General features: G+C 37.1%; 1 protein-coding gene across 1 annotated transcript in view; it reads left to right on the forward strand.

Annotated features, from left to right (window-relative positions):
• Positions 1-11,491, forward strand: part of lrrc75a (leucine rich repeat containing 75A) — a 122,526-nt gene extending 111,035 nt beyond the window's left edge. The window contains exons 4-5 of the mRNA XM_017434169.3: positions 2,950-3,223; positions 5,827-11,491. Of these exons, the coding sequence (XP_017289658.1) occupies positions 2,950-3,223; positions 5,827-6,417 (865 nt within the window). The 3' untranslated portion in view covers positions 6,418-11,491. The remainder of the gene's footprint in view (positions 1-2,949; positions 3,224-5,826) is intronic.
• The last annotated feature ends 3,684 nt before the right edge of the window (positions 11,492-15,175 follow it).

Below are 15,175 nucleotides of genomic sequence, written 5' to 3' on the forward strand. Positions count from 1 at the left end.
GTGATTTGTCTAGATTGTTCTTTTTTATCAGTGGTTTGATAACTGCTGTCTTCAAAGCCTGGGGGAAAACACCTGAAGACAGCGATGAGTTCACTATTTGGATCAAATCATTAGCAACGACAGGCAAAACCTTCTTAAAGAAATGTGTGGGTAGGACATCCAGACAGCAGGAACTGGAGCTTAATCGACTTATAATTTCCTCTAGGGTTTTATAATTAAGTAGTTGAAATTGGGTCATTTTTTCAGCATTTGTTTTGTTTGGGCATAGCATTGGTACTGGCTTTGGAGTGGATGTGCAGATTAATCCTCTGAAAACCCTGAGTGCTACTCATTGTGCAAAATCTTTGCCTAAAGCTTTGCCATTAATTGTTACAGTCAACACTGTCTGCCTGTTAGTAAAATATCTCATAAACCATTAGACAGATTTTATTGAAACTTCCAAAAGGTTATCATTGCATGTAAATCTCCAACTGATTTACTTTTGGAGTCAACCCAGTTCAAGATGTCCGCCAGAGCTAATCGAACTTTTCCAATTCAAAAATAGCTGTTGTTTTTCTTTTGGCTACTTCCCTTTTGTGGGTAGCTGCAGTTGCAAACTAACATGAAAAATCTAGTAATTGTTTAATGTCGGTTGTCCTTCCTGACAGAACCTGGGCTCAAAGCTGCAGCCTCAGGATCACAAGGTCGCAGCACTGACCACCAAACTGCCTCAGTGCCTCTCAAATTCATATATTATGAGCTAAATTTGGTGTAGTAGTAGCTTTGACTCATCCTCAACACATACTTTGAGGGGAAAATAATACATCTTATAAGGTCTCACATTATCACATCACATATAACATCATTTACAAAGTTTGACCAAAATGGCTACAACTTTGTAATTTTTCGTCATAAAATTATCTTAGTTTAAAACTTTGGTAATAAAGGCAACAAGCAATATCCATTCCATCAAGAAATGATAGGACCTTAATTTTTTCTCTGATTTTGCAGGTTCCAGCTACAGACAAACAAGGACTGGTGTTAGTGCTGAGGTAGAAGTTGAACTAAAAGTGAACTGAGTGGCTGTGATGTGACTGATTAATTTAAATTTCTTTGTCAGTGAAAGGAGATATAGGAATGGTAGGCCTTTACTTTACTTACTATGCTGAATCCAGCAAACCCTGTGGTTATAGAGATTTACTGCTTCTCTGATTTATATTTGATAAGACCAGGTTTTAGTTAATCCTATATTGTTGCATAAAATGCCAGCTCAGACTTTAAGCTTACAAGTTCTCAAAGAATGAATCCATCACTTTAAATACACTCCTCCTCTGCCAGTTTTGCACCTGGATGACTTTTCTAACAGTCTATAGGATCAAAATCATTCAAATTCAGACAAAGTGCTTATTTCCTTTCACTTTAAAGTCTCCATCCAATAAAAATCAGGGTTTAAACTACAACATGTTTATAAAGTGTTGTGTTGTGGATTTTTCTTTAACAAAGAGGACAACGAAGAGTTTTGTCTTAGGATAATATATTTAAGCTATATAGCTGAGAATCACTGAGCTGAGGTGAGTCAGCAGAGTGAGTCTGACAACAAAACAAAAGCCCCCCCTTTAAATACTCAGATCTACACACTCCGTAACTTTCCATAGGATGAGGAGAGGTTTCTGAATGGGGTTAGGGATCAGGTAACTGCTTCCTACACCCCAGAGCCCTATAAGATAAGGAGTACTCCTTCACTAAAACATGGTGTCATAAATGCTTCTGTACTTTTCCACTCTAACACTTTAACACAGCTTTAACTTACATGCAACAGGGAATCATTGAAGCACTTTTTATTCCTATTACAGTTGTATTTTACATGTTATTCTCCTTGTAGCACTTGTTAATATTTGTTCTTAGTCTGTCTATTTTTATGCTGTAGATGTAAAGTGACCTTGATAGTTTTGAAAGGTGCTTATTAATAAAAATAAAATTTATTATTAGGAAGATGTTTTTAAGCATTAAGACTAATCATTGCTAATCATGTTTCAATTGACATGGCTACCATGGTAAAGGATTTCTGCTTCTGTTGAACTCCACCTTGAGTCTGAAAAAGGTGAAGTCAGACAGCCCGTTTGTTTGACATAAAATACTGAAGGAATTAAACTTGACTACTTGAAGCTAATTAACATGTGCCACAAAGAACCAGTAAAATGTAAGCCTAGCAGGTTGTATTATTAACAGTTACCACTAGCTGGGTTGAGAAGTCCTGACATGACCTGACATGTATATAGTTGTGATGGCACAAATCAGATTCTGCTAGTCTTTTTCTGCATACCAGCGTTTTAGACTAAGGTAATCGTAAGATGAGAAATCATGGAGATTTAACTGTTTGGGTCAAACCTTGAAAATAAAGTTAAGTGGAATGTTATGCGATATCACAAGTTGTCATGCTCTCACCTGCTACCACATCAGATTTTAGCTCAGTACCTGTAAAATTAATGTATAATTAAGGTAAAGGTATAGCTATTTTTGTGTTGGCTAATGTTGAATAGCTTAAATTAAGGTAACTCCAAAAGTTAATCAGATGTAGATTGACATGAAGTGATTACTATCTGTAAGTTCCATTAAAACTTGTCCAGCAGTTCAGGAGATATTTTCTTAAGGCTGCAGACAAATGAACACACGCTGACACTGACAAAAACATTATCGCCCTTTTGCCTTTGGGGATGGGTGATAAATAGGTGCTTGTGGCGTGCAAACATAACACTGACACATTTCTATGTTGTCCTGCATTCAGTTTTCTTGTGTTATACACTTGGTAGAGGCATCTGCTGTAAGTAATGTGGGATGTTATTATTTATAAGGGCTTGTGCATGAACAGAATAATTTATTAGTAAAAGGCTTATTGCAGGACAATTATTGAATATTCTGGTAATTTAACAAAGTAACTTCCTAATCTAATGTGCTTTAATATTTTATCAGTCTGAAGGCGGTGCTGTCGGCGCCGTTGTCCAGTGGGGCGCTGGATCTGTCTGGGATCCCACTGACAACTCGGGACATGGACCGTCTGAGTGCACACCTGCAACGTCACGCTTCCACTGTGGTCAGCTTGGAGCTGGGTTTCACCGAACTCACAGATGAAGCTTTCCTCCAGCTCCTCCCCACGCTGGCTGCACTGCCCCACCTGGAGACCTTGGCGTTAAATGGAAACAGACTGACCAGAGCCATTTTGAAGGAACTCACCGATGCCCTGAAGGTCAGAAAAATACACATCTGTTTTTATTCTTTTCATAATCAGTTAGTCAGTTCCATCAGTAATATAATATAAATATACTACACTGTTTCAGAAATTTAGGTTTGTGTATCTTTTTTGATCAAAAAGAACAAAAGTTATAGCCATTTTTGTGTTAGCTAATGTTAATTAGCTATGGTAGCCATCTTGAATTGGATTGACTTCAGACATTATTAAGTTATGAATGTGGATTACTCTCTGAAAGTTTCATTAAAATTTGTCTAGTTGGTCATGAGATATTTTACTAACAGACAAATAAGGTTGACAACAGTTAAAGCTAATGTTTAAAGCAAACATCTGGTGCAATGATTATTACTTGGAGTGTGTGTTGTGAATGTCTTTCAGCTACAGCCATTTCATCTTGAATTGGGTTTACTTCAAAGGTTAACTAGTTCTACATCCATTGATTATTTTCTGAAAGTGTCATTAGAATTCATGGTTCTTGATATCTATCTGTTTGTCTGTCTACATTAGTGTTTACCATAGTAGACACTATTCTTCCTAGGGTCCACACCCACCAGCATTTTGGGTGTGGACACAAGTACAAGTTGTTGACTACAATTACTCTAAAGAATGTCAAAAGAAGAAAAAAAAACAGTCTACATTTTAGTCATCCATTCAGTTTAGTATTATTTCATCATGGACTATAGATTTTAAGATTCTTTTTGTTAGGATTGACCGAGGTGAACCCAGAACGCAGACTCATGTTAAGTGGAAAAAACTAAAACTAGTTTATTATCAAAAAGGAAAGGGAAACCAAAAGGCTGACGTGGCAGCAAAAACTTTCAGGCAGGTGACATAAATGAGCAAAAAACACTGAACATGACTGTGGACAGGAGAAACACAAGGGCATGAACATATGAGCAAAATAACGGAAACAAATGAACCAGCGAGGAATGAAAGAAAAGAACTGGGGGTGAGAGGAAAATGAGTTACAGCTGGGACATGACAAGAAACAGGTGAGGTGGGCGTGGCAGAGCTGAGGGCAGCTGAAAGTGACACAGGTAACATGAGATAACTGAAACAAAGCAGAATTACAGAAACACAAAATAAGCAGACCCTCCAGGATTTCGCGATGTTGCGATCACAACTATTAACGCAAAATCAAGCAAACCCCGCAAAATTGCAACTTTTTGCAACTTTGCCCAAAACACTGCAACTTTAACCCAATATTTATTGTTTCTAAAGTGATTCGCCGCCGTTTCTGTGGTCTAGTCTCTTCTTTGTGGGTTTGTATAGTGTGGAATACAAAATAACCTCAAATAACTCATGAAGAAGAGATGTGACGTCACATCCTGTTAACATCAGAATGCCGGTAACATGCAGGAGCAGCGACCGAAGCCAAAATGGGCGCTAATGCTTCACATTTGCCCACAAAGATTTCAGCAAACCAGTTTCCTCCCCAGCTGCAGCTGTTTTGCACGTCCTGCAGTGTAATCATGGAACATAAATGCATCGACAAACACTTTGTGTCTGCAAAACGTGAGGAGAGCTGCAGACCAGGGACAATCCAGAAATGGTTATGAATGTCAGTTTATAAGCTATCAAAGTTCTCAAATAAAGCACCTTTTGATAATGGCAATGTTTGTTGGTAATTATCTTACAAAACTAGGAAGTATTTTTGGTTTAGATATTAAAAGTTATAGTTTTTTATTGATTTTAGTAAAAAAAAATTGCAACTTTTCATCGCAACTTTTAGGAAAATGCCCGGCAAAATCAGGCATTTTAGTCTGCAACAATCACAAAAAATGCCCGCGAAATCATAGAGGGATTGAACAATGAACCTAATGCAAAATAAACTCAAAAATAATTCAATTCATGACACTTTTTTAGACTATCATGATCACCAGTCAGTGTTATTTAAGGTAGCATATTCCACTATGAAGAAGTTCTGGGAAAAAGCAGTGTAAAAATAGAGGCTAGTTTTGTATTAAAACCATGTCTGTTACAGGTGAATAATAACTGTGAGAAAAGGCTAAAAAGTTTATGTAAAGGCAAGTTTTATGTAAAAAGAGAAGAAGGCTGCATACTAGTCTGTCATTGACCCTTATCTATGATAGGCTTTGATGCATTAGTTTGAAAATGACAATCAAGTGCTAATCTTGTAGCTTTATTTTGAACTATCTGCAGTCTAGCCAAACATTTGTTTGAAGCCCAAGACTAAACAGTGCTTAGAATATGTATCCCATCTGAGCTACTAGTACACCAAAGTTTAGGTCAATATCTGTAAAATTGACTGAGTTATAGTCATTTATTTATTTTATTTTTTAAGTCAGTTGGATGTGGTGGACATGTTGAATTGGGTTTACTGCAAAAGTTAATCATTTGTAGAGGTACATGCAATTATTACTTTCTACAAGTTTAACTGAAATGTGTACAGTGTGTCATGACTTAGTAAAACACACACACTGACTCTGGCAAAAACATTATTGTCCACTTTTGCCTTTCAGCAGATAATCACATGAACAAAAAGAGAATCTTCAAACTAACCCTCTATACTTGTAGATGTACAAGCATTGTCGGTAACTAAAAATTGTTGTTAATTTATAAAATCTTTTCCTTCACAGGATCCTAACAGTTTCCCAAGCGTAACATGGATCGACCTTGGGAACAATGTGGACATCTTCTCCCTGCCCCAGCCCTTCCTGGTCAGCCTCAGGAAGAGATGTCCCAAGCAGGGCAACCTTCCCACCATCCTGGAGTTTGGAGAGAGCCAGGCCAGTGATCCCCCCGACAGGCCGAAGGGGATAATGGAAGAGGAGGAGACGGACGATACCAACCGAACTGAGAGCATGGGTGAACTCCGATCTGAGGTGGAGGAAGAGATGGATGGAGAGACAGAGATTGAGGAAATGATGGAGGAGCTCCTAGACTTTGACAGGGAGGTGCAGGGGAAGGAGTTCGAGGATGAGAGCATGTGGTTGGTGGGGGAGCAGAGGAGGAGCAGGAGGGAGAGACGAAGGGAACAGGAAGAGAAAGAAGAGAAGAAGGCACCGAGAAGCGGGGTGCAATCAGGGACGAGGGCAGTAATGGCAATGGACGAGGATGACACATCCCGTCTGTCCTGCTCCAGCCAATCACAACACTCCTCTGGAGCAGCGGAGCCAATGAGAGTAGAGGAGGATGACCTGAGCAACCAATCAGACCTTTTAACCTGATTGTGAATTTCTGATCTTCATATGTTTCTCTTCTTGTGTCCAGTCCTGAATGGACAAAAGCTGAAGAAGACTGTAGTTAACTGAGTAAAGGCTGCAGAGTTGCATGTAATCACTACAAATATGCCACTCAGTGTCCCTACAGTGATCCGACCTGTACTCAACGGAGCCCAACAAGACAGGCCAGTCCTAAACAGAACATGTGACTGAGGACACAGAAGAAACTGAGTTTTATCAAATCACAGGAGGCTTTTATGTAGGAATGTTAGCCTTTAATCAGGTCCCTCCTTGTTTTTGATCTTAATACCTACATGTGCCTGTAACACCTCTGGTTACTGGTTTAACATGTGTCCTAAGAAATAAAACCAAGCTAAAGGTGTAAAAACAGAGCCACACAGAAACAAGTCAGGGTCTTTAAAAATATTGTTAAATGCTTCTTTTTGCCCAAAACTGGAAGTAGAACCATCTCCTTACCACATACAGTCTGACAGCACATCAAATAGGTTAGAAGAGGGGCAGAAAACAAACACTAAGCCATTTGTGTAAATGTGTTGCTGCTTTCAGGTACTCTGGGTTTTACAGGAAGAGAGACACACTAGAGGGGAAACTTGTCTGTTGCAACAAATAATCGATGACGAAGTCAAAGGTGTAATGAATGTTAGAGAACCGAGAGGATTAAAAGGCATCGCTCTGTCTACAGAAGATAAAATATTTAGTAGCTTTTTTCTCATAATCTAGGTCACGCTCAACTCCATGGTATTCTGTACTTCAGAGTATGTCACATGCTTACAACGCTGTGTTTATATATCGCTGCTATGATCGCATTCAGATAAAAATTATATCCTCATGAAATGTAGCTTGTGTCACATCATACAAAGCTTTAACAAATAAACTGTATTTTTGGATGTATTATATAGATATATAAATATAGAGAGACAGTTTCATATGTTGTGTAGAGCTATGTAAAAAGGGTAACATAATTATTATTGTTGTTGTATCGAATAACAATATTTGTGAGATGAACCAGATTATTGATTTGTTATTTTATTGACAAGTGGAAAAGTTTTATTGATATAGAAAGAAAGCCTTAAAGGGATAGTCTGGTCATTTTTGCAGTGAAATATGAAATATTTATCTGTAGGTAGTACCTTATCGGTCAGAGAGCACAGAGTGTGAAGAAAAGGGCAGAAGTCTTTGTCCAGGCTAGGCTAATGGCTATTTAAACAAATATATAGATTATATAGATTTTCAAGCTTGGGGAACAAGTCTTTCTTATAAAGCTAATATTAACAGTGCTGCACACATATATTCTCTTTATAACACAGACGTTTGGTTGAGAAAACAGCAACAAGCCATCAAGATATATTATAACTAGATGTAAGACCAGAAGCCGGAAGTTAAAGCCACAAAGGATGAGTGCCCCCTAACGCCTGGCTACACATTTTTTAAGTCCTGCTCCTTAATAATGAGACATTTTTCTGTATAAAAAAATAAAAATACCCTTCAGATCATTTTTCCAGGTGTTGATTTTTGTTGATTCACACAGCACTTACTTGCTGCTGTACGTTCAGATATACATTATTCAGTACATTTAGTTTCAGTTAGTTATTTGAGGCTTTTCAAAAAAGTATCTGGTTACGCTATGATTGAGTGTGTCACCGCCTGTTAGCAAGTTGGGTTGGTGTGTAGGTAGGACTTTCATTTCAAGACTACAGCCCTACATCCCGAGAGTACAGACATTCAACATGGTATCTCCCAGGAAACAGAAATTTTGGCTCCAATCCCAAACAAGAGATGACAAACACACTTTGTTTCATTAGCCTAGCCTGAACAAAGACTTCTGTCCTTTTCGTCATACTCAGTGCTCTGTGATTGAGTCACAGCTGATAAGGTACTAACTAATGATAACTGTTTGACATTACTTCAAAAATGATCGAACTGTTCCTTTAGAAATAGAGTAAATGGAAGAGCCTAAAACAAATCCTCATACTAATGCAGTTTAAATTGATCAATGCAAGCTTGACCTTATTCACCTGTGAAATTGTGGCATGAAAAGAAGATTGGCTTTTAGGGGTGTAACGATACATGTATTCATACTGAACAGTCAACTGTACAGATGTTTGGCAGAGGTACATTGAACTACACAACCATTACACCACTTTCATTTAAAAGCAGGCACACAATATATTTAACAGCTTTTTGCTAACTGCCACAACAAAAATTAAACAGAAGATGATATAGTCTAAATGTCTATAGAAAACAAAGCATGATTGGCTGGTTTAGAACAACGCGCAAAAGCTCAAAGACCTGCCTGTTTGTTTAAAATCAGCTGTAAGGAAAAGTTTCTGATTATGATCCTCAGCAGCAGCGAAGAGCAACGAGGATGGCAAATAACTATGTTGTATTATGCACACGGTTAAATATATTGTATGGCAGGCCATTTGTGTATTTATTTGATGTCCCAGATATTAAGAGTTGTTTTTCCAAATTATAGCCCTTACGTGCTGAGAACCAGTGTGTGAGGGTTTCACATTTTATTTATTTTGTATTTACATACTGTATGTGTTGCTTTTTATTTTGCATCAAGTCTAGGTCAAACCAAATGAACCAAACACTCCTTAGTGTTTGTTTGTTTTTGTTTTGTTTTATTTGTTTTGTGTAATATTTTCCTATCAAAAGAAACAGATCTGGAGTTTATCAAATATTTGAACTGTAGGACCCTGTTTATAGTTGAGATTGGATGGAAAATACAGTACAATGTGACTTTTTTTATTATTTTATAATGAAGATACCAGTTGACAAACCTGCCTTGTTGTGCGTGACCTTCTACCTCAGACACTAGCCAGGGTGGTTTGTTTTTATGTCTTTGTCTCTGCTTCTGAGAGAGTGCCTATTAACCAAACCGTTACCTTTGTACCAAGGTATACACCCAATTGTGACTTAGGTGTGTCGTTACACCCCTACAGACTCTACAGAATAATGCCTGGTTATGGGTTGCAAACAAAACAGCAGAAACACTTCAGAGCAACAGCTCCAAGTTTCTATGGAAGGAAGCCACCAATTTTGACACCATTTATTTTTGTATAGTTATATAGTAAAAAAAAAGCATTGTATGATGTGTGCATTTATTCATATAAATAATAGAGAAGGACGTCTGTGTAAAGAAATCTGAGGGACAGAAAACCTGGCTACAAACTGAACAGTAAATTCTGAATCTGAAGGTTATTTGTTGCTTCCAAATGCAATTGCTATTTTAAAATTTCTGTTCACTAACATACAAAATGAGGAAAATGCCACAAAAAGATAGAATTTTCAACTTGGTAATTGACAATTTTTTTTTACCTTAAATTAAAAATGTTGCTTTAGTGTCCAAAAGAACATTTAAAAATAAACTATTTTGTAATACAGTTTATTTTAGGGCTATGTTAACGTCCCTGTTTCTTCAGTTAGTTTAAATTAATGACAAGGGTAGACTGTTTGAATGGCAAAAAATAGTTTTAAATCATTGTTTCTCACTTTGTGCATCAGACACACAGAGATAAAGAAAAAAATGCATGAGTTATGACTTCCAATTTTTCCATTTCAGCAATACACAGGATATAGTTTAATCCATGCAGAGTTAGTCTTTATAAAGACTGATGAATCAAAAACCTGTTCAGGGCGCACCCCATGTCTCACCTGTCAACTGGACAAAACAGGATGGATGAATGGATGGATGAGGTTGAGAGGATTCTTTCTGGGGTTATCCAGCTTGAGCCCAGTCACATTATATTATCACTTTTCTCTTCCATGTTTGAAAATACACTGGTACAAAGCCAGAATTTTCTAATTAATTACACTTTTGCAAAATAAAATGAAAACTATAGTTTTTCTATACCAAATTTGATTTTTGTTTTACTTTGAGCATGAAATCTTATAAATCAAAATTTGCAGAAAAGTATGGATACAAAAGGGACTTCATTATCTTTTAATACAACACAGACACCAACAGTTCATTCAAAGCTGCAGATGAGAAATTATGTATTGGCAGATGAGCTTTCTACCTCTGACCACATCAGCTTGTTTCTTTCAAACTCTGCAGCTCCAAATGGTTTTCCTGTTTGGACTTACAGTCGTCAGACTAAACCGAAACTGGCTCCACTATCACCACTTGAAGATATTTGTATGCCAGACTATAAACACCTAAGCTTAAAGAGCAAAACAAAAGGCCATATAGTGACAATGGAAAGTTTCAGACTCTTTCAAGTTATTTTATTCATCCTAAAATAGGTTCAGTTTACACAGTACTCCCCAATGGTAAATAAAAAGCATGTTTTCTGACTGTGTTGTTAATCAAGACTCAATTATATATTATTCTGACCTTTTGTAGCGACATATGCAGCTGAGCTCTGGTGCTTCTTACCTGCCTGATGTCCACCTGTGTCTGATTCAGTTCAACCACATTTCTGTTCATATACAGTGGCACAGCTTTTGGATTATATGAGTAAAACCCAACCCATGAAGTCCAGAGAATTAGATTGTTTGACAGCACAAACGTAGGACAGAATACAAATCAATTTTTTAACATTTTAAGTGCCTGAAAGCATTGTACCCACGCATCAACAAAAACTAAAAGCCAACTGACTGTTAAGCCTGGCCACTGCCAATATTTACTTATTGGAATGAGGATAGGAACTCTTCTTCTGATCAGCATATCAAGGGTATGGGCAACAATTGTGCATTTTTGTACTTTTCAAAAGTACTGTATATGTTCACACCCTGAGGTACATTTTTTTTATTACCTCAATTTTGAAACAGTTGGGATGTTGTGTAGAATGTAAATAAAAACAATGCAATGATTTGCAAAACTCATAAACCAATATTTTATTACCTCTGCCAAGGAGGTTTTATTTCAGTATTGTTGGTTGGTTTGTTTCTTTGTCTATTGGTCCACTGTTAGCAAAATTGCTTAAAAGCTAATGAGCAGATTTTGATCAAAGTATCAGAAAATATTGGTGTTGTCAAAAAAAAAAAGCAATTGATAAAATGTTTGTGGTGATCCAGATCATGATCCAGAGCAAACTATTTTTTAATGATACTGTGGTCTTTGTGGTGGTTTGCGCTCTCCAAGTGCTTCTAGTTTACATTGGAACATAGTTAAAATATCCTATGTTGAAATGTACCATTTTTTGGAGGAAAAAAAAGGTATTTTTTACATTTTAGTTGGGACAAGGTAAATAGAAAGCTGTGAAAGTAAGTGGTACAAATTAGAAACAACTGGAGAATCATTTCGCAACTAATTAGGTTAAATGACAACGGGTCAGTAAGAGGAGTGGGTATAAAAAGAGCATTTTAGAGAGGTAGAATTTCTCAGAAGTAAAAATGGGCAGAGGTTCACCAGTTTTGTGAATAACTGCATCTAAAAATAGTGGAACAATTTTAGAATAGTGTTAAGTCAATAAGTCAATTCTGGATGCCCGTGATCTTAGGGCCCTCAGGGGCCACTGCATTAAAAACAGGTCTGATTTTGTTACAGACACCACTGCAGGGTGGAACACTCAGGAACACTTCCATAAATCAATGTCTGTAAACACAGTTCATTGTGCCATCCATAACTGCAGCTTAAAGCTCTATCATACAAGAAGAAACTACATTTGAACATCTTCTCTGGACCAAAGCTCATTTAAAATGGACTGAGGCAGAGTGGAAAACTGTTCTGTGGTCAGACTGATTGAAATTTGATATTCCTTTTGGAAACCACATCCTCCATATTAAAGAAGAGAGGGACCATCCTGCGTATTATCAGCACACAGTTCAAAAGCCTGCTTCTCTGATGGTATGGGGGTCCATTAGTGCCAATGGCATGGGCAGCTTACACATCTGGAAAGGCACCATCAATGCAAAACAGTGTATATAAAAGTTTTAAAACAACATGTGCTTTCATCCAAATTACTTTTTCAGGGAAGGCCTTGCATATTTCAGCAAGAAAATGTGAAACATCATACTGCATCCATTAACAGAATGGCTTCATAGTCAAATAACATGAGTGGTGAACTGTCCTGCCCGCAGTCCAGACCTCTTACCAATGAAAAAAATTTGGTGTATCATGATACAAAAATCCCTCTTTTGAGATGTGCTGCTGCCCCTAAATTCAAAATTACCTTCTTTTTTTTTCACAAAATGGTACAGTTTCTTGGTTCCGACATTTGATCTGTTTATTATGTTCCATTGGGAATAAAATATGGGTTTATGAATTTTGCAAATCACTGCATTCTGTTTTTATTTACATTTTATATAATGTCACAACTTTTTCAGAATTGGGGTTGGACCTTATGGTGTAAAAATACAAGCTGCTCAGAGCTAAGTGTGTGTAACATGGTGACAAAAGTGGTCATTTTGCAGCCATAGTCAAAGCTGGGCTGGAAACCACTCCATTTGGTGAGAGTGGGAAGTTTCTTGATTGTGCCCCACTTCCTTCATCAACTTACAAAGCCCTGCAGCTCACCTCCACTGAACACATCCTGACTTTCCACCTTCATTCCTCTGCCTCAGCTGTTTCACTAACAAAACAAACTTTGCTTTTCTTTCATTGATTGCATTCTTACAAAGAAATGTTAGCCCAGCGATCAAATAGGGTAACAAACAATGGTCTGTATGGATCGGAATAACTCTGAGGCTATGAGAAAAAAAATCCTCTCATCTGATAGAAAGATTGAACTACTTGACCATTATTTCTTACACTGATTTGGATGTAAAGTAGGCACTGCTTAAATATTATCACTCCTGTTTCCAGACCCATTGACATATAAGGAAATATTGGACACTACACAGAACAAAAACAAAAAAAACAAGAGTACATTAGAGAACCTTTGAGAAACTCTGTAAAAGCCCTAGAAAGACCCAGTCCAAAGCTGCAACTGGAAGAGTCTGAAAACTTTCCAAGACAAGACAAGACAAGCCATGAGTTAAAAATCACTGGATCCTTTTGAACATACATTCTCAGACTTTATGCAGAATCAAACTAAAACCTACCAAATACTAGTTACCAAAGTGACAAATATTTTCTTATGTCTGGTAAAGCCTTAGATATCCTTTTAGAACATGTCAGTTGTCAGTAGTATGGTCAATCATAACATGACATTGATCACAGACATTTAGAAGCTTTCTACACACCAATGGCTCGTTTTCACCTCATTAATACCAGCAGAATTTCACTGGTTTTGCACTTAAAAACTGACACTTCCCTTTAATTAATTTTTTACAGTAAATTAGTATTATGTCAGCAAAATTTATTTTAAATAGCTGATTATGATGATCCCTTTAACTAAAAAAAAAATGGGTGACAGTAACCAACTCAATCTAATCTTCAACATTTTATACACTCATGTATCTGTAATTTAGGATTAGTTGTACGTGTGAACATCTGTATACTTGCTGTTCTGTAGGAGTGACAGGCTTTGTGTTTGGTTTGGCCTGACTCTTGGAGTCAGACTCTTTGAGTTTCACTGTGGTGGTTTGTCTGACCACTTTGCAACAATCAGAGCTACGTGTACATGTTCATAATGAGCTAATGCTATGCACATGTCTGCTTTTAATATCAAGTTTGTGGCAAATCAAAGCACCCAGATCACAGCTTGAATTAACCTGACATATCAATGAATGTGGGCTTTTAATTATAATTCTTTGATTAAGAAAATTTCATAAGAAGGTAACTAATCCTACTGAAAATGGCCTGAACATCTCATTTGGCTTATTGGTGTCAAACATTCACATATTTGGTCAGTTTTATGTGAACAGTTGAATTGTGTTTATTTTCCTCAACCCCTCAACAATGTACAACATTCTCTGCTTTTAACCAAAGGGCAGAATGACTAGTCCTTCTTTATGTTACAGTAAGATGATAGTGGTGTTTACCTTAGACTTACAGCAAAAGAAGAGCTATAAATGCTTCAAATTACCAGATTAGATATGTATGTTGTATTCAATGACTCTGCAGAGATATTGTAAAATGAAAAAAGAAATGTGATGCAAGTAAATTTGAAGGCACGAAATTTGTGGCTATTGCCTTGGATCTCTTCTTGATCTGCGATTCTTTCTTTTTTATGTGTTACTCAATCTACAGTATGCCTCTGTAATATTCTTTGAATTATCTTACCTTTTGACACTTCAGCTAGCTTATAGTTTTGAAAGAATACTGTGTGCATTCATGAAAATTATAAATGATTTGTATAACCCTGGACTTTGCTGTTTTGCCATAGATCTAACCAATAAATTCTATGATATAAAAGAAGAAATCAGAAACCTATTAGTAATTTTATTTTAACTAGGAGAAGTTGATTCACTAAACCTGCCACCAGGACATGGTTAAGGTTAGGGTTAGGTCTTATTGTATACAATCATGTTTTGAGTCATCGTCCTGCTGGAAGGTGAATCTCTGCTCCAATCTCAAGTCTTTTGCAACTTTTAACTGAGGGCGACAGGGCGATAATGTTTTGTGTGTCTGTGAGGTTTTCTCCTAGGATTGTCTTGTATTTAGCTCCATAAATCTTTCCATCAGCTTTGTGCCTGCTGAATAAAAGCAACCCCCACAGCATGATTCTGCCACCACCATATTTCACAGTGGTGTTCAGGGTGATGTGCTGTGTTCGTGAGATATTGTTTTAATATCTAATTCCGCTTTAAAATTCTCAACAACTTTCTTCCTGACTTGTCTGGTGTGTTCCTTGGTCTTCATGATGCTGTTTGATCACTAAAATTCTGTAACAAAAATCTGAGGCCTTTG

This window comes from Kryptolebias marmoratus, linkage group LG2 (assembly GCF_001649575.2).
Source record: "Kryptolebias marmoratus isolate JLee-2015 linkage group LG2, ASM164957v2, whole genome shotgun sequence".
NCBI lineage: Eukaryota > Metazoa > Chordata > Actinopteri > Cyprinodontiformes > Rivulidae > Kryptolebias > Kryptolebias marmoratus.